This window comes from Rhineura floridana, chromosome 6 (assembly GCF_030035675.1).
Source record: "Rhineura floridana isolate rRhiFlo1 chromosome 6, rRhiFlo1.hap2, whole genome shotgun sequence".
NCBI lineage: Eukaryota > Metazoa > Chordata > Lepidosauria > Squamata > Rhineuridae > Rhineura > Rhineura floridana.
In genome coordinates this window covers 72,520,775-72,540,064 of record NC_084485.1, presented here as the reverse complement: position 1 = coordinate 72,540,064, position 19,290 = coordinate 72,520,775, and the positions used below count along the sequence as shown (strand labels likewise).

The following is a 19,290-nucleotide window of genomic DNA, read 5'->3' as shown; positions in this document are numbered from 1 at the left end:
GTTACTCAGCTCCCAGTGCTGTGAATATAACCTTATAATGGCTAAAATCAAAAGAACTTTGTCCAGAGCCTGAAGAATAAACTTCAGACTCAAACCTGAAACTTTAATCTTCCTAGCAAGAGGGTCTGAAAAGCGAGATGAATTTTTGTAAGTTATAACATGAAGCATACTCTTATCACATTCTTTTGCCTTAATACTTCAAGACAGTCAGCTTTTGTAGTGATCCCAGAAAATGCCTGGCCTGAGTATTTTTCTTTGTGACAGGGAGGAATAATACTCAAGACGTGTGGATGTTCAGGGTCTTAGAAGATGTTAGATCCTTTACTGTTTGGGAACAGGGTCCCAACAGGGTCCTTATGTTTCCAGCATCGTACAAGCCAATCAGCATGAAAGGGGAGTGTGTTAACCACTGAGAAGAGTCTTCTAACATGCTTCCTTGCCCTTTCCTGCTGATTGGAGCCAATCGGAATGAAAGGAGGTGAATCAGCCACTGAAAAGACTCTTCTCAGTTATTATTATTATTTGATTTATATCCTGCCCTTCCTCCCAGCAGGAGCCCACACACTCACCCTTCATGTTGATAAGCTCTAGGGACACCTGTTGTTGTTCTGGGAGAAGACATTAACCAGGATAGAGAAGCAGAAAGCAGTGTTCAAACCTGGCCAGGTTATTCTATAACACTAGTTTGTATTATACAGCCACAAGAGTGGCTGTATACTATAGCCAGCATGGATTTTTCACATTCTTCAATGTTAAATTAAAAATATCCCCTCATGCCATTCTGCTGCTTCCCATAAACTCATTTCAAAACAAAACCTTACAAAACCTATAGTCCTGAACTCAGAAATGTTTGTTTAACAACCCTCTAAATTTCCATGGTGATACACAAAATGGTCAGAGAGAATCAAGAGTTCAAAGTGTAAAAAGAGAGAGAGGGGGAAAAACAGATCTCTGTTGGACTTTTTTCTGTCAGAGTTCTCATAATTTGTTAAAGATCAGCCATGTTCACAGAGTAGCTGTAATCCTGTTACTGACCTTGCCCCATACTCTGATCTTCATCTTCTGCAGTTTAAACGTTATAAAAATGTCTGGCTGATTTTTTATTAATTTATGAAATTTAGCATTGGAGTCGATTATAAGCCCAGGCATGCTCAGTAAGAACCAACTGTCAGTGTTCTAAAAGCCGGACTCACAGCTGTTTGGCTTGGCTAATCAGGGGCCGCACCCATACCAGACCTTTGTTTCACTTTAGACAGTCATGGCTTTTCCCAAAGAATCCTGGGAAGTGTAGTTTGTGAAAGGTACTGAGAGGAGACTCCTATTCCCCTGACAGAGCTCCAGTGCCAGAGAGGTTTAACAGTCAGCTGCTCTGGTTGAAGCTCTGTGAGGGGAACAGGGCATCTCCCAGCAACTGTCAGCACCCTTCACTAACTACACTTCCCAGGATTCTTTGGGAGAATCCATGACTGTCTAAAGTGAAATAGAGATCTGGTGTGGATGTGGCCTGGGACAGACTACATGTGCCTGCTGTAGAATAAAAAGATGGGGAAATGTTGAAAAATGATACTGTTCACAGTGTTTTCCTTTTGGAAAAGGGCTTCCCCTCTGCCCAGTGCCCATGCACCAAATCTCCTCCCCTCCCCCTCTCCCCAAGGTCAATTTCACCTATCCTAAGCATGATTGTACAGAAGTAAATCCCATAGAACTAAAAAAGCATGCAAATGTTCAAACCTGCCCTCCCTTCCTCCTCGCTCCTATTTCCTCACTCTTGCCCATTCCCTCCCCTCCCCCACCCCCATGATCAGTTTTACCTATCTTAAGTATGATTGCATGGGAGTAATCCCATTGAACTCAATAAACATGCAAATGATCAGACCTGCCTTTCCCCTTCTTCCCCTCTTCTCCCCCCTCCCTTCCTCCTCCCTTCCCCTCTTCCTTCTTTCTCCTCCCCTGCCCACTCCAGCCCTCCCTCCCCTTTCTCTTTCTCCCCTCCCATGGTCAGTTTTACCTATCCTAAGCATGATTGCATGGGAGTAAATCCCACTGAACTCAATAAACATGCATATGATCAAACCTGCCCCCCTCCTCCTCTCCTCCTCCTCTCCCCCTCCTGTCTGCTCCCATTCCCCTCCTCCTCTCTGCCCTTCCTCTCCTCTCCCCTCCCCTCCCCTCTCCTCTCCTCTCCTCCTCTCCCCTCCCCTCCCCTCCCCTGTGGTCAGTTTCACGTATCCTAAGCATGATTGCAGGGGAGTAAATCCCACTGAACTCAGTAAGCATGCAAATGATCAATCCATTCTCAGCAAACTTGCACAGGATCCTATTTCTTACCTCCCGGATTAAAAAGCAAAGAAATTCACTAACAGGCAAAGAAACCCTTGCGGTTTAAGAATGTACCTATAGCCAACAGACACTTCTATCAAATTTAAACAGCAGGGAAATTGGACAGCTATAGTGAATGCACCAGCGGAGCAGGAGACCTGACCTCCTCTCTGAGATATTGTACTGTCCTACAAATTTGTCAAAATGCAAACACAATTTGGGTTGTTCTTTCACAGTCCAATCCACTTCCTGTGTAGCTTGGAAGAATTTGGTAACTTGTGCCTCTGAGCATATTCCCCATGAGCAGTATAATATGTAAAATGTGGAAGAACATTTTCAGTCACCCCATTCATGAAAGTTCCTGCTGTAATACTGAAGAGTATCTGCCTCAGATGTTACACTTTTCCTATGATAAGATAATTTGCCCATGCTACTAAATGCATGTATAGTGGCCAGTGGAACTTATGAATTAGCCCAGAGTTGAACTTAGCAGGTTCTTGGCTGCCAGTTCAGCAACTATTGCTAGCTGCTAAACCTGGAACTGATTCTACTTGTGACCAGAATAGCTCTTGTTTGCTCTTCTGTCCCCCAGTGAGTTTCTGGCAGAGTTTTACTGAAGTCTGATTTTGTGAAAGGCACAATGAAGTAGTGCTTTAGCAGGCAAAAAAAGGGAAATGAAAGAACCACAGGCATAATTAACACGGGAATATAATCTTACTCTTGCCAACAATGGGGCCTTTTCTTCTCCACCACCTGGGCTGCTGTGAAGAAGTAGAATTAGTAGAGAGGAATGTGTGTGAAATGCTTTTGGGTTTTTAATCATTAGCAAATCATTAGGCAAATAATCTCCATCCTTTCTGGATCCCAGGTTGTTAAGATATAGTATCATGCAATTTCAGTTCTGTACTGGATTCTTTCTTGTTGAGAACATATTTCTGTGGAGTTAGGTGGTTCAGAGAGAGAAGGGTGCAGGAGAATACAATCTGTTTTTCACTTGATAGTCCCTGTGGCCACACTAAGAGACCGGTTACAGCCTTATTGCACCAACCCAGTGTGATATTGAATCATGTTAATGTTATGTGCTTTAAATAGATTTGATCTTTTTCAGAGTGATGTAGTAGTCTGCTAGTTGCAGATTAGATAGAGCCTAGGGATTCACGTGTCTAGAGAGAAATAAAGGTTTAAATTGTTCTCTCATGGCCCTGTTCACATCTTTATTGTATACATAGGAGAGAAAAAGCCCCAGGCACTGCTAACATCATTGAAGATAACTAATTAAATCAGGCACTCCAAATCACTAAAAGCTCTGACCACCTCTGGAGTATATGCTAATTTCTCTTTCCTTGAATTTCCAGTTTTAGCAAAGAGCATCTTTGTGCATGGTAGATCAAATATATTGGTACATTATTTTCCTCTTTTTTGTGTTGGGGAGGAGGACTGCATCTTGTCATAGAACATTGCTTTTGTTGCAGAAGTTCCCAGGTTCATTCCCTGGCATCTCCAGGTAGGATCTGGAAAGACTCATGCCTGAAACATTGGAGAGCTGTTGCCAGGCAGTGTAGGCCAGAGTTGGGCAAAAGGTCTGGTAGATTTCTAGGTGATTTGCAGTAGATCAGCAAGAGTTTCTGGTTTCCATTTGTCTAACAGTAGCAGCAACTAAAAAGCTTTAACTTTCTGAATTAGGCTGCTGAAGAAAAGAAGGCTCGGGTGGGGTGGGGGAATTAGGAATGGACTTTTGTGTGAAAGCACTTGCGAACTTTGCTAGGGTAATGATAATAAATTCCTGACTGACTGAGCATGTACTCATATGCACCCTGTTCCTTAATTCTTAAGACTTAGTGTATATCTGCCTGGCTGAGTCTGTACCTGGCTCTGATTGGTAGATCTCAGGGTTCCAGAGAAATAAAATAGGTCCCAGAAGTCAGAGGTTGCCCACCCATAGTGTAGACAACATTGAGCTAAATACTAAATGGACCAATGTTCTCATTATGCGTACAGCATAATGCCCCTTGGGGGTGGGGCATGACTGGGAGCATGATAATGTTAGCTTGTCCATTCCTTCCCACTCTTTCCCTTGGTTTGTTTTAACCTGGTTTTCTCTGCATCAGTAAATGGCTGATGCTAATCAGGATTGGCCTTGTAATCAGACTTCATGTAACTACTTAAAGTTCTTATTCTAGATCTGGTTATGGCAGCAATCCTAGTTGATGTTAATTCTGGATGCAGTTATAATATTATGCTATGGTGGGACTGAGGAAGTATATGAGCCTGTAGAACATTCCTGATATCCTAGCCATGTGTAGGAAATTAGGAATATGAATTAGGGCAGAGAAAGAAAGTGATAACATATATTATGATAAAATATTACTTATTTTTATTTATTCAAAAAGACTTATATACTGCTTGATTGTAATGAAACCTTGAAGTGGTTTATAAAAAATTATCAGACATATTTAAACGTCTTGTTTTCACCCCTACTTGTATACTACACAGGCAGGTGCAGTAATAGGTGCAATGGGGGAGTTAAGAGAGAGTTTTAGTGTATGTGATCCACAAGCAAGAAAGGATGCAGCAACCACTTTGTAAATTGCCAGGTCCCCCTGCACCATTTTGTGGTGGTACCCACATTAGTTTTTCAGAATTCTAAATATGCCAACAGGCCTCAAAGGGTTGGGTGCCCCTGCTTTAAAACGCTACAAGATTATTTGTTGGTTTTGCTGCTGCAGGCTATCATAGCTACCTCTTTAAATAGTTATTCTAGATTTTGAAATTGAAATGCCTTTCCATTTCATCTATTTACATAATCCCACAGCAAACTTGCCTTTTAATTTAGGGTTGTTATAAACTCCTTCCTTCATGCTGTTTATGTCCAGTCTCATGCTAAATGTTTGCCTACAGAAAGTTTGTGGTAACTTCAGATTACAGTGACAATACAGGATTTTTATTATGCTGTACACCGCCCTGGGAGCTTATTGCTATAGGGCGGTCTAAAAATGTAATAAAATAAATAAATAAATAAATAATAAATAAAAAACATCTGAGCAAACATTAATTATACAATATATTATTTCTGGACAGGGAACTCAGCAATTAACAACAGGTGAAAAAGTACAGCAACTATCTTTTGCAGTGGATATCTAGGAGATGGCTGGTAGCCAGCATATGTAAGTGGCTTGGAAGTGTCAGACGAGATCTCCCAGCATACACGAAAGATTTGCAGCTGAGTTGCTGCATATGCATTCATAAATGAGCAGAGAATTGCAACTGGAGAATTACAAAGGACTGAATTTCAAAAGAGAAGTCCAAGAATAATTTTAAAACACATGCAACTCATAGATTCACTTCCAGCTTTGCTTTCCTACTGCTTAATATATTCATCTCCCATATACCAAAGCCAGTGTCACTGTCTATTGCATTACATTCTTGTACCTGTCAATTTACCCTTAAAGCCTTTGTAATTGTTTTTCAGCATTTGAACTGTTCTTAATCATATATAGACTCTAATATTTGAGAAGTAATCAGTGGCAATTGAACTGAAAGATAACTATGCTTTCTTGGAGAAGGAATTAACAGTACTAATTATATGGCCATGAGAGTGGCTGTATACTATAGCCAGGATGGATTTTTCACATTCCGCAGTGTTAAATTGAAAATACCCCTCATGCCATTCTGCTGCTTCCGATAAGCTCATTTCAAAACAAAACCTTACAAAACTTATAGTCCTGAAGAAATACTTGCTTAACAACCCTCTAAATTTTCATGGTGATACACAAAAGAGTCAAAGAGAATAGCAAGTTCAAAGTGTAAAACAAGAGGGGGGAAAAACAGATCCCTGTTGGACTTATTTCCATCAGTGGTCTCATAATTTGTTAAAATTAATTAAAAACCAGCCATGTTCACAGAGTACCTGTAATTCTATTACTGACCTTGCCCCATACTCTGATCTTCATCTTCTGCAGTTTAAAAGTTTTTTTAAAATAATACCTGGCTGATTAATTTAAGAAATTTAATATTGGAGTCAATGATAAGCACGGGCATGCTCAGGAAGAACCAACTGTCAGTGTCCTAAAAACCAGACTCATAGCTTTTTGCCTTGGCTAATCAGGTAGCCATACCCATGCCAGATCTTTATTTCACTTTAGACAGTCATGGCATCCCCGAAAGAATCCTGGGAAGTGTAGTTTGTGAAGGGTGCTGAGAGTTGATAGGAGACTCCTGTTCCCCCGATAGAGCTCCATTGCCAGAGTGTTTTAACAGCCCCACTTCTGGGGATTGTAGCTCTGTGAGGGGAATAGGGTGTCTCCTAGCAACTCTCAGCACCCTTCACAAACTACACTTCCCAGGATTCTTTGGGGGAAGCCATGACTGTCCAAAGTGAAATAAAGGTCTGGTGTGCACGTGGCCAGTGACAGCTTTGATTTAAATTTGGGTGGGAGACTACATGTGCCTGCTGTAGAATAAAAAGATGGGGGAAACCCTGAAATACAATGATACTGTTCAAAGTGTTTTCCTTTTGGAAAGGAAAGGGGCTTTCCCTCTGCCCAGTGCCCATCTACCTAATCTCCTCCCCTCCCCCTTCCTCTTCCTCCCTATTGCTACCATTCCTTCGCTTCTCTCCCCTCCCCCTTCTCTTCCCCTCTCTGCCCCTCCCCCAGATCAGTTTCACCTATCCTAAACATGATTGCTCAGAGGCACATGTTACCAAATTCTTCCAAGCTACACAGGAAGTGGATTGGATTGTGAAAGACCAACCCAAATTGTGTTTGCACTTTTACAAATGTGTAGGGCAGTACAATAGGAGGTCAGGTTTTCTGCTCCCCTGGTGCATTTACTATAGCTGCCCAATTTCCTTGCTTTTTAAAGTTTGATAGAAATATCTGTTGGCTATAGGTACGTTCTTAAACAGAAAGGTTTATTTTGCCTTTTAGTGAATTATAATTGTTAACAACAAGAAAGAACTTGATGTGCTCAAACAGAATTTCCCCCACATAAATGTTGCTGTTTGTATTAATGTATGTAGGTTTTTAATGAAAGTTGAATCTTAAAATTTTCATCATCCTTGCACCAACTTTACAAGGCAGAACACTGTAAGAAGTAGACTATTTTATGTCATAATTCTTATTTTACAAATGGTGAATGCCCTGATACTGAGACAAAGGTTTATTAGGTTCATAGCTGAGATGAAAATTAAACCTCTATCTTCTAGGCCTCAATCCAGCACTCTATCCACTGATCCTTACAAGCTTTCCACTCTTTCTCCTTTTTCTTGGGTATAGGTTTACAAAGAACCTCTCCCCTGATAAAATCAACTTGAGCACACTCAAAGGACAGGGGCAGCTGACTAACCTCGAGCTGGATGAAGAAGTTCTGCAGAATGTACTGGAATTGCCCACCTGGCTTGCCATTACGCGGGTTTTTTGTAACAAGGCTTCCATCAGGGTGAGTTAAAATTCCACAATTATCAGCAAACATGTTTGCAATACTGAAGATATTTCCTGTTCTGACCACTTTCTAATCTTTTTAGTTTCATACTAAACAAGTGCAATCCTCATGGCAAGTTGCTCTGGCTTTGTACCCAAATCGCTAATCTTCCCATACATGTGCTATGAGATCTGCTGCAGTTACTGGCACAAAAGGAGGGCTGGTGCGAGGCATGACTGGGCCCTTGGGCACCAGCCTGCCCAGCACCCGCCCACATCTACCTTTCCCGCTGCGGTAAATGCTGGCCGCGCTGTGCCAGCATGCCTACCATCAACCAAGAGGGTGGGCAGAGGCATCAGCCCCTTAGGGAAGCCTCGGCTGCCATCTTGGTTGATGGCAGGCATGCATGCAGCACAGCCAGTATTCACCCTAACAGGAGAGGTAGGTGGCGTGTGCAGGTGGGAATCATGTGCCTGCATGGTTGTAGAGGGTGTGCCTGGGAGTTCCCTATCTGATCCGTGGCAGGGTCGGGAGCTGACACTGCTGCAGATTGCGGAATGGAGCGCTACCACTCACCCTAAGGAAGCGGGCCTTCAGGAGCCTTCAGCCAGGACCTCACCTGGCTGCCCTCTGGCGTCAGCCCTGCATGAAAGGATCAAATTATCAACCTGAGATGCTGCAGAAATTACAAGCAGTCTGGTTAATTTCAGTTTTAAATTGATGGCTGGTTTCATCTGAAATTGTTCTGTTTCAATGCATAATTGCAGGGGTTGTATTTAATAGTCACAGTTGCACATTTACAAAAGAGCACAATGTTCTCCTCTTGAACATTTTGCCCCAAGCTTTTTTTGGAGCAGGAAATTTATTTTTTCAGTTGTAAGCGAGTAATGGCACAACCTCATGCAAAATGGTTTAGGAGTTTATTAATAAAAGGTGATGTTTTGATTTGACCACAGTAGTGGCCCCCTCAGAACTGCTACCTGCTTTCTTTAATAGTCAGCTGCTTTTCATGTTACTGCTTTTTGACATGGGTATTAATACATGCAGCATTTCAGGAAAAGTTTGCCAGTTGTAACATCAGATGTGTCTGTTTCCCCCTCAGTACATGTATGGAGAAAGCACTTGGGAGTTGAAATTACTGATACTCTTTTTACCAGTACATTTTTATTTTTTTTCTGACTTTGGGTATTAATATACTTGCTGATAAATTAACATGAAAAGCAGGCTTTGCAAAATTGCAAAGCAAACACACTAAGGAAGTGAATTGTTTTTTCTATTCCCAAATATAATTAATGCAAACAGCAAGATTTCTCATATGTAACATGACTCAGGATTTGATCTGCATTCACAGTGGCAAGTTTGGTTATGAAAAATTTTACAATTCCATTCTGTTGTAGGTAAATAGATGGATACATATTGGACACTTAAAACAGAAATTACAGGAACCCGCAGGGTGAAGGTTTCATTTCATTGTGTTTAGAAATACCATCTCTTACCTTAGGGGTCAGTACTTCAAAAGCATTTGAGAGGATATCTGGAAAAGGAATTTTGTAACAGTTCACTAACAAACCTAATAGCATTCCATTTTATGAATAAGGTTTATGAGTAGGTTTCACTGCAGTAATTATATTGGCTTGGATGCAAAGATTCCACTGCATGAGTGGAAGGCCCTTAAAATTCATGCAAGGGGGATCACCAAATGTGGGATCCTCAGTTGCTCTGGAGGGTCCTCCAACCCTCTGGAGCCAGTTTTCAGGGACATTTGGGATTGCAAACAGTGTTTGTTTTCAGGGATTGCAAACAGAACCTGTGACCTTCCTACACAAGTGGAAGTGCCTTCAGTTTGTGCAGCAGGATCTTTGGCTCCAAGCCATTGTTGTAATTGTATTTATGCATATGATGAAGTAGACATGAAAGCTCATGGCATAATAAATCAGCTAGTATAAAGACCTGAAGCAGTTGTTATTCATTATCAAATTTCTTCCTTTATGTGCAGAGCACATTTTATATGAAATCATTTTGTCCTCAAAGAGCTTGTACATCATGGAGCTGCTTTTACAGTGTCATTTTTCAGAACAAGAGTTTGCATGAACTGACCCTATTAGTGTCACACTGAATCTGTTTAGCCCTTGCAGCTGTTCCTGTTTATTTACATCCAATTTCTTGTTACAGATCCAGTGGACAAAGCTGAAGACGCACCCAATCTGTCTGGTAATGGCTTTGCTTATCTCCTTTCTGTTAGTAAGAACTTGTAACTGGATTGTTTCAGAAAAAAGAGAACATACCCTTTTAATACTGGAACATAAGGCTATATAATAGCTCTGCTGTTTGTCAAATTGGTTCCACCATAGAGCTGTTTCCCACATTACAATTTTTATTCACAGGTGTAGTCTTGTATAATTCCTATGATGAAAATTAGAATGTGGGTGAAAAAGAACTAATACTTAACCTACTTTCAAAATAATTGGATATTTTTCCCTTTAGTTTTTTTTTTAACATTTCTGTGTTTATGAGCCATTTCTGATGTTGCTTTGTACTTTCTTGGGAGTGGGTTTTTACAGTTTCTCCCAAGACAAATATCTAGTGATGGAAGGGTTTATACTAATATGTTTTGGTAGGTCAGATTCAGTTGTGCTAAGCCACTTGAGATTATTGATTTACCTGCGTTCACTCACAAATTATACACAAGTACATAGTTTTGGGTTTTTTACAGTAGTGACTTTTGAGAATGAAAGAACATTTTAACATGAATATGAAACTTGGTAGATTGCTCTTCATGCTGTGGGTTAAGCAGTTCTTTGCATTATGGCCTATGCTGATGATGATTTTCAGGGTATGATATTTATTTTGTGGTTAACAGTTCATTGGTCCTAACCCTAGTCTTTTGGGGGGATGATAACACTGCTGGTATTTTTAGGTGCATTTGACACACATGGGCAGTATGTAAATTCCTTACCTAAAAATGTCGGTCATACAGAAATTCTGTAATATGTAAAGCAGCCCTAGGTTTGCCCTGAATTCAGGGATAAAATAAGTAATGGTAGAACTATATGTTACCTTGCAAACATGTGTTCCCAAGCCTGCTTTTTCTGAAGTAAAGTAATTATAGGAGTTAGAGATATCTGCAAGGGCAAATAATTGAATGGGAGAGAATGGGGCTTAATCCCACATGTGTTTGCCAGTGTTCACCTGCAGATTTCCCTCACTCCAAGACTGTTTTCCTTTTAACTGGGCTTACTTCTAGTTTCGAGACCTGGCTAGGCAAAAAAAGTATAATCACTACCTAAAAGTGCATGCAAGGGACAGTCAGCAGGCATCCTTCGTCCTGCCCACCAGTTCTCCCATGCAAATACTCCTCTGATCCTATGTTAGAAAGATTGGAAGTCTTATGTTTCTTATTGCTTCTACAAAACTATACTGAATGACTGTGTGCTGTGAATCTCTGAGCTGTTGGGGCGCGCGCTATGCTTGTTTCTACTGTTGTTGTTAGCCTTGAGTCTTTGAGGGGAATAAGGCAGAACAGAATTAGTAGTAATAACGGGTGATATCCAGCTAAGACATACTCAGAGTTGATTTCAATGGGTCTATTACTTTGAGTATGACATAGTTAGATATTACCTGGTATACATAACAATACTAAGAGACATCAGCTCTTAAAAATATGCACTTAGACAAATAGCCGTACAGACTTGGAACACAGATCAAGATCTTACAGGATAGAAGAAAAATAAGCAACATCACCCCAAACAGGAAAGAGTCTAGTAGACAGTACAAACAATATTGCTGTGTAATAATTGTATAAGGAGAGTCGCCCTAATGAAGGTTTTCATTTCTGAAATCTGTTGAGCTTAGAATAAACTTGCTTGCCTAGCACCTGTTGTGATATATTGTTTTATTGATTGATTTATTAAGAGATTTATCAACTGCTTTTCAAGGCAATTGCCCTCACAAGGTGGTGTACAAAATATATAAAACATATAAAATCATCAAATTAAAATCCGCATTATGACACTTTGAAAATTATCACAATAAAAACACAGATGGAAATAAAAGTGTCTTAAGATGTCTTTAAAAGTCATTCTAATGAAGATTTTTTTTTAAAAATAGCCAACCTTCTGCTATAAAAAGTAGTGCTGATTGTGGACTTGTATTCATAGATAGAAAGGGAGACAGTCTGGTAGATCCTTTGTACTAGATATCCAAAGGCATGAATTGCAGTTAGGTATACCTCTTGATAGTTGCTAGATCCTGAACAGAGTAGTTTTGTCCTGAATATGGAACAGTATGCAACATAATATTTTGAACTGATATCTGGTGTCTTTGGGAATAGTGTTTAAGGTCTAACCTGAAAATCTCCAGAGGTTGAATTCCTTGTGAAGTATCAAGAGGCTCTTATTTGTGCTAGGAATTAATATTGCAGCAGAAGGAACCTGGATATCTTAAACTGAAAGCCATTAGGATAGCCAATGAGCATTTCTTTCTTAGGTAATGTATTTCTCCATGTCTCTCTCTCCCTGCTGTTCATAGTATTTAGATAAAGTTGAAGTGGAGATGCGAACATGTGAAGAGCCCCGGCAACCCAATGGACAGTCTCCTATTGCACTTGCATCAGGACAAAGGTTAATATCGCTTGTAACCAACTTTTATCATTGCAGTGTTTGATGTTACTTCTGCTTTCCCAACTTAAATGACTTTGGGTCTGACTTCAATGTGAGTTTTCTACTTTTCAATTCTTCCTACTTGAGATTGTACTGAAAGGCTGTCTAAACTGAACTCTTACATTGAGCCTGTACAACATAATACACAGCCTCATTTCTACATTGAATAAGATATTGTGCGTTCAGAATCAAAATCATGGTAAATTCTACTTTTATATGGATTTGGTGTCGTAGCTGCCATCCTGTGAGTCTTGTGTAGTTCTTCCTTGAGCCTTTTTATCTTTTACAATGGAGCCATAGCTTAACCCTTTGCCCTCTAATATTTTCTCTGCTTAAAAATCCCGCTAAGCTGTTTTCCCCTTCTTCCCAACACTTCAGGACCTACAGTGTGAAAAACAGATGGGGAAAGCTTTTTGTTTTAGAAAAACTACTGAGCGAAAGGTTAAGAAGCCTCTCTTCATATACAGTAGGGCCCCGCTTATACGGCGGGTTCCGTTCTGGACCCCCGCCGTAAAGCGGAAAATGCCGTAAAATGGAACCCCATTAACTTTAATGGGCCGCGTCGTGCGAAAATGGCGCAAAATGTCGCAAAAGGGAAAAAAAACCTTTAAAATGGAAAACGAAAGCCGCTGCATCAGCGGAACGCCTTAAAGCGGAACGCCATAAAGCGGGGCCTTACTGTGTGTATATTATATATATATACATACACACTTATATATATATATATAAGGGGGAAATTATGCATAATTTATTTTCATATGTAGCTTGGCTTTTACTAGTTGCCGTCTTTGTAAATATTTGTAATTTCCAGATCTAGAAATCTGAGACTGTTCACATTGTGATTCTGACAGGATAAGTAACTAATGAACATGCATAAGGTTGGACCTAGACCTGCTATTCCACAAATGGAAGGGCTTCAGCAGTGGCTATCACTGAAGGAAGGGGTGGAATAATTTCTTGCTGATTTCCCCTGTCCTCTTCAGTCTCTAGCACCATCTCCCATGCTGTTCTGGAGGGTCCATAACCATTTGGAATAGATTTTTGAGGAGCATTGGGGACTGCAAGGGAAAGCAGTGAAAATGGGCTCCTCCCTCCTTCCACCCATGGGAGCATCCAATTACTGGAGTCATTCTAGGCAACTCAAAATCCTATCTATAGGTTATGTTGCCAATTGTGTAACTTTCTGGAGATCATATGGGGTAATCAGCCTTTATTTCAAGACCTGTGGACATTTTACATATAGGTTAGGAAAGACAGAGAGATCTGGAAGCTCCTTGTAGAATTCCTCATGCTGGTCACTTAAAGCGGCACTGCATATTTAGCATATTGTCATAGCATGAGACAGTCATTCAAAGAGCTGGTATTTAAAACATTTTAAAAGAGAGGAAGGATTCGTTACATCTCTGCAACAAATGCTATAGTGCAGGGGTGGGGAACTGGATCTGGCCAGCAGGCAGATCCTCCTTCCCGCTCCACTGCAGGCCATCTTTGGCAGATGGGTGGGATCACCCACCTGTTAATCATCTGACATCATAATGATGATTTGTGATTTGACACCTGTCAAATTTCAAAGATGTGATTAATGCTGAGAGCCTGCCTTCAAAGGGGTTTCCTGTAACCACTAGTCAGTGGCTGTGGGGAGCCCACTTGAAATTTCTGCAGAGGAGAAAATCCTCCTTAATAGGGAGTATTTTCCTCTCTGCAGAGAAAGCATTTTGGATTCAGAGTACTCACTCAGGGGCATTAAAATGGAGCATTTTTCTCTTTCCAAAGGAAGTAGTTTGGGATTCAAAGCCCTGGAGGAAGCACCTGAATCGAAACCTCTCTTTCAGCAGAGGGGAAAATGCTTGAGTTTTAGGAGCGTTTTCCCCTGTGCCGAGAAAACAATTTGAATCCAAGCTCCTTCCAGTGCCCTCATCTGCACTAGGGAATTCCCAACCGATACCAGATTATTATCAGGGCTTCAAAGTACAGCTGTTCCCACCTGAGTGTCAGGGCTTCAGAGTGCAGCCTTGACAATCAGCTGATTGTTGTCTGTGCATGGGTCTCTTCAAGCACCCACAATCAGCTGATGCAAGCAGAGAACCTTGTCCGGTGCTTTGAAGCCTTGAAAACCAGCTGATAGTCCAAGCTTCAGAGCACCTTATAAGCCCCTTTTTAGCCCAGTTGTGACTTTACCTGCTCCACACCTGATGTCATATTTGGCATCAGATATAGGTCAGATGGGCATGGTTTCACTAAAATGATGTGGCAGGCCTAGTGAGGAGGCTTGCTGGGTCTAATTAACCCTGTAGCCCAGAGGTTCCTCACTCCTTGCTAAACCGTTTCTGGCTGGATTGAAAATAAATATTTTTGTTAATATAGCAAGAATTATTTGTTGTATGGTACTATACATGTAAGACTGTTTAATCACTAGAGGCCAGTTAGGTGGCATGGGCAAGGTAGCACTGCTTACCTGGCTTCCCAACACCATGGGTTGCTGCCAATTACTGAGAGGGATAGGGGCAAAGCTTTGGGGAGCTCAGTGGAGTGGCAGGAGCGTCATACCAGCTCTGCCATCATGCATGCAGTGAACTCCCTGCTGTTTTGCTCTTCTCCCTTTCAGTAACTGGTAGCAACGCATGATGTTAGGAAGCCAAATAAGCAATGCTGCCCTGCTGGCTACTGCAGTGTTTAATGTTGCTAATCATAAATCCTAGAGTTGAAAGGGATCATCTAGCTGCTTTCACTGAGCAATATATAACACACCCAAACTATTCCAGCAGTTTAGTTGGTATACCAGAATAGTATATTTCCAGAGGGGTACTTAACACTTGTTAATCTGTCTTAAAGTATGTGAAAACATGTTAGTTCCTTGCAGCAAAAACAATCAAATAGTCTTGTGGCATCCTATAGACTCACAAACTTATTATGGGATATACTTTCATCGACTCAGGCTCTCTTTGTCAGATGCATGAAGTGAAATCTTAGTTGGCAGATATATAAAGAAAAAAATTGTAGGGAGTTGTGTGGCAATGAGATGCAAAAACTATAGTTGGTGATAAATAAAGTTTAAATATATAGCAAATTGATGATCATTCTTGAGATGATTGTATTAACCTATAGTGGAGTAGAGACCCATTTGCAAGAAGCAGTCATAGATAGCATAGATATCCTGGCAACGTATCTATACTCGATAAAACCAAAATATGTGGGGAAAATCATGTATTTTGTTCACCAGCTAATTTAACCTAAAGAAAAAATCCACATATGGATTAAGTAAATTACTGAATATTCAAAGCAGATTTACCTGTCAAACTAACATAATTTGCTTTCCCTTTTAGCATGTGGCTTAGCAAACTTCATGATGTTATTATCTGGAATTATATGATCTTGGGCATTTTGTGTGTGATGACCCTTGTTTGCTTCCAGTTTTGTGACATGCTTTGTTCTGGTTTGTGTAAGTCAGTCTTTACGTAGCTGGGATACAGAAGATCCTGCCTTAGCAACTCTGGTTGTATATCATGACTGCCTCATCCTTTCTAGTCCTAAGATTTTAAATCAACACTATCTGTACACTTCAGTATAGTATCTCTGGATATTTTTATGTTTCAGAAGAAGAAAAATATGAATTGCTTACCTCTGTTATTCCTGTCTGATCACAATTGTTGTAAATGTTTTAATTTATAAATTAAATTATTAATTATGTTGTATTCTGAAACTGCAGCATATTCGGGGGGGGGAGAGAAATCTTATTTGTACTGTGTTTCTTGATACTGAAAAGGTTTGCGACTATAAACATCAACATCATATCTAGCTTGTGAGTCTGTTGAGTTTAGCACCCATCTATGCTGCTTAGTATAAACTTTCCTTGTAACAGTGTTCCGTCATGCTGCAATGATCAGACTATGGCCACTATGCTAAGACTTCCTGCCCTGTTAAAAGCAGTTTCCTTCCTTACAGTGAATATGGCTTTGCCGAGAAGGTAGTAGAGGGTATGTTTATTGTTGTCAATTCCATCACCATCAAGATCCACTCCAAGGCCTTCCATGCTTCTTTTGAACTGTGGCAGCTTCAAGGATACAGTGTCAACCCCAACTGGCAGCAAAGTGACCTCCGCTTTACCCGCATCACTGATTCACACAGGGGAGAGGTAAGACTGTAATCAAAATACCTCTTATTTGGAATCTCTTCTGTGGACTCACAAGGATTTGTAGATTTGGATCTTAACTAATTGCCCTGAACATTCCCATTACAATATAGACACTATAAGTGACCTCTCTCATGATGATATAGACATGAGAGAGGTCACTTAGTGTTTATACAATCTGCTACTGTAAAAGATTAAGAGAGTGTCTATTTAACCCATCAGCTGATTGGTTGTTACCTTCAAAGGGACTTGCTATAACTGAAGATTAGCTAATAGGTGGTTATAGGGAAGCCCTTTGAAATCTAATTGGAAATTTGGATGTCTGCAGAGGGGGAAATGTTCAGTTTGAGGAAGAGGTTTGAATCCAAACCACCTTTCCCAAACCACCTGAAAAAGCAAGCCCCAGACAGGGAGCTACGTTGTGCAGCTGATCTCATTGAGGCTCCCTGTCACTGCTGATCAGCTGATCTGCACTGACAGGGAGCCCCACTTGCGAGGAATAATTGGGAGCTCCCTTTAACCTCCCAATTATCAAGTGTGGGGCAGGTCGGCTTGGTTTGTGGGGTACAGCTTCACCGGCAAAATGACAACCTGTGCTAGCCTTAATTAGGCCTACAGGCCAGAGGTTCCCCATCGCTAATCTAATGCTAATGCTGGCCACAGCTCATTTTGAAACAAGGTGGAGTGCTTAAGAGTTCTGTTGTTTGTTTCCTTCTAGAGTCCAAACATGCATTATTGCTTCTTGTTTCGGTAAAGTCTATTTCCTAAACTGTAATTTGCTGCAATAGAGGATAAGGCTGTCAATGGCTATTTGCCACAGTGACTCTGTTCTGCCTCCATGGTCGAAGGCAGTATGCTCAATACTACTTACTAGAAAACACAGGAAAGAAGAGTGCTAATGCACTCAGGATCAATTTGCAGGTTTCCCACAGGCATCTGGCTGCTGTGTGAACGGGATGCTGGACTAGATAGCCATTGGCCTGATCCAGCAGGTTCTTCTTATGTTCTTATACATTGTATCCATCTTTAGAAGCTCAAGATATTTCCTTTTTTGTCTTTGTGCCTCTCTCTCCTCTCTGAATAGGTTTTAACATTTAAAGAACTCACCTGGCAGACTCTTCAGATAGAGGCAGATGCTACAGAAAATGGAGATCAAGATTCTGTCACCACCCCCCTAAGACTTATTACCAACCAGGGCAGAATCCAAATATCTCTTAAGAGAAAGGCAAGTATATTCTCTGTTGGAAAGTGTGGCTGGATGGACTACCTAGCATGCATGGCATCATCATCGTCATCATCATTAGAATTAGAATTAGAATGTATTACTCACCCTTCACCCAGAAGTCCCAGGGCAAGTTCCAATAATTTTAAAAATACATAATTTAAAGAGTTAAGAACAACCTAAACAGTGTCACAGAAAATAGGGTGGGTCCTAAAAATATACATCTCAGGTGTCAAAGGCCAGGGTAAAGAGGTGAATCTTCAGCATTTGCCAAAAGTTGTACAATGAAGTTGCCAGACCTACCTGGAGGGAGTTCCACAGCTTAGGGGCTTCCACAGAGAATGCCCTGTCCTGGGTCACCACCACCTCGAGCTTCCAAGAGTGGCGGAACTACCAAAAGGGTCCCCTCTGCTGATCACAACACCCAAGAAAGTCTGTAGGGACGGAGGTGGTCTTTCAAATATTTGGGACCTAAATCATTTAGAGTTCAGATAACAAACTTGTAGTATCCTTTGGTCTTCTACTGAAAATTGGAGCTGAAATTCTTTGCTTATGAAGTCATTTCAAATTCTGCAACTAGAAAGTCTGCATTTTGTGATTGGAATAAATTATTAAAATTTGCATTTTATTTTACTTTTAGTTTTAAGGGATTTGCGAGGGAGATTGTGTGGTATTCCAGTGTGTTTTATCTCACACAGGGATAGGGAGGATTAGGGATTCATATAACATTAGGGTGGGCAATAGGTGTGCAGAAGCAGAATGCCAGGTGCTGGGAACTATGTTCAGGGCAAAATCACACTCCTGATTACTTGCTAGGCCTTATGTTGTTTTTAACAACTATTATTATTATTAGTAGTAGTAGTAGTAGTAGTAGTAGTAGTAGTAGTAGTACTAGTAGTATATTTATATCTCGCCCTTCCTCCCAGTAGGAGCCCAAGGATTAGATTTTTTTAAAAAACCTCAGCGTGTCAAATTTCTGTCATGTTCTCCAGATTGCATGCCCTCTTTTGGACATTGTGGTGTGGTCTATGACTGTGATACCAGCTGATCTTCTCCTCTGATGCAATCAGCGGGTTAGGTTCCAGACCCTCGTGCTACAGCTGATCTTCTCCTCTGGCACGATCAGCGGGTTAGGTTCCAGACCCCCACGCTACAGCTGATCCACTTTTCGGCGGTTTTCACTTTTCGGCAGGGGTCTGGAACCTCACCTGCTGTATGAGTGGGGCCCTACTGTATCTACAAATTGCCACAGTGAGATGAGTACTGAAATAGCCATACAGCGTATTCAACTTAAAGCAATTTAAAGCACTAGCAAGTTTAACAATGTAACCTGTTCCTTTTTTCTTCAGATAAAAATGATAAACAATGAGCTCTGAGCATACTGGAAAATACAGCTCTCATCAAATTATTTATTAAAGTATTTATACGTACATTTCATGAAATACATCAAGGCAGCTTTTACAACATACAAAGGCATAAAAAATTAAAAACAATAAAAATATCAATTAAAAACAATAATGAAAGGATCAATAATACTGTGA

At 40.7% G+C, this 19,290-nt stretch overlaps 1 protein-coding gene across 1 annotated transcript in view; it reads left to right on the top strand.

Moving 5' to 3' along the window:
• The window catches only part of BLTP3A (bridge-like lipid transfer protein family member 3A), a 77,038-nt gene that overhangs the window by 15,140 nt on the left and 42,608 nt on the right, over positions 1-19,290 (top strand). The window contains exons 2-6 of the mRNA XM_061632329.1: positions 7,596-7,758; positions 9,913-9,951; positions 12,268-12,359; positions 16,341-16,530; positions 17,612-17,752. Of these exons, the coding sequence (XP_061488313.1) occupies positions 7,596-7,758; positions 9,913-9,951; positions 12,268-12,359; positions 16,341-16,530; positions 17,612-17,752 (625 nt within the window). The remainder of the gene's footprint in view (positions 1-7,595; positions 7,759-9,912; positions 9,952-12,267; positions 12,360-16,340; positions 16,531-17,611; positions 17,753-19,290) is intronic.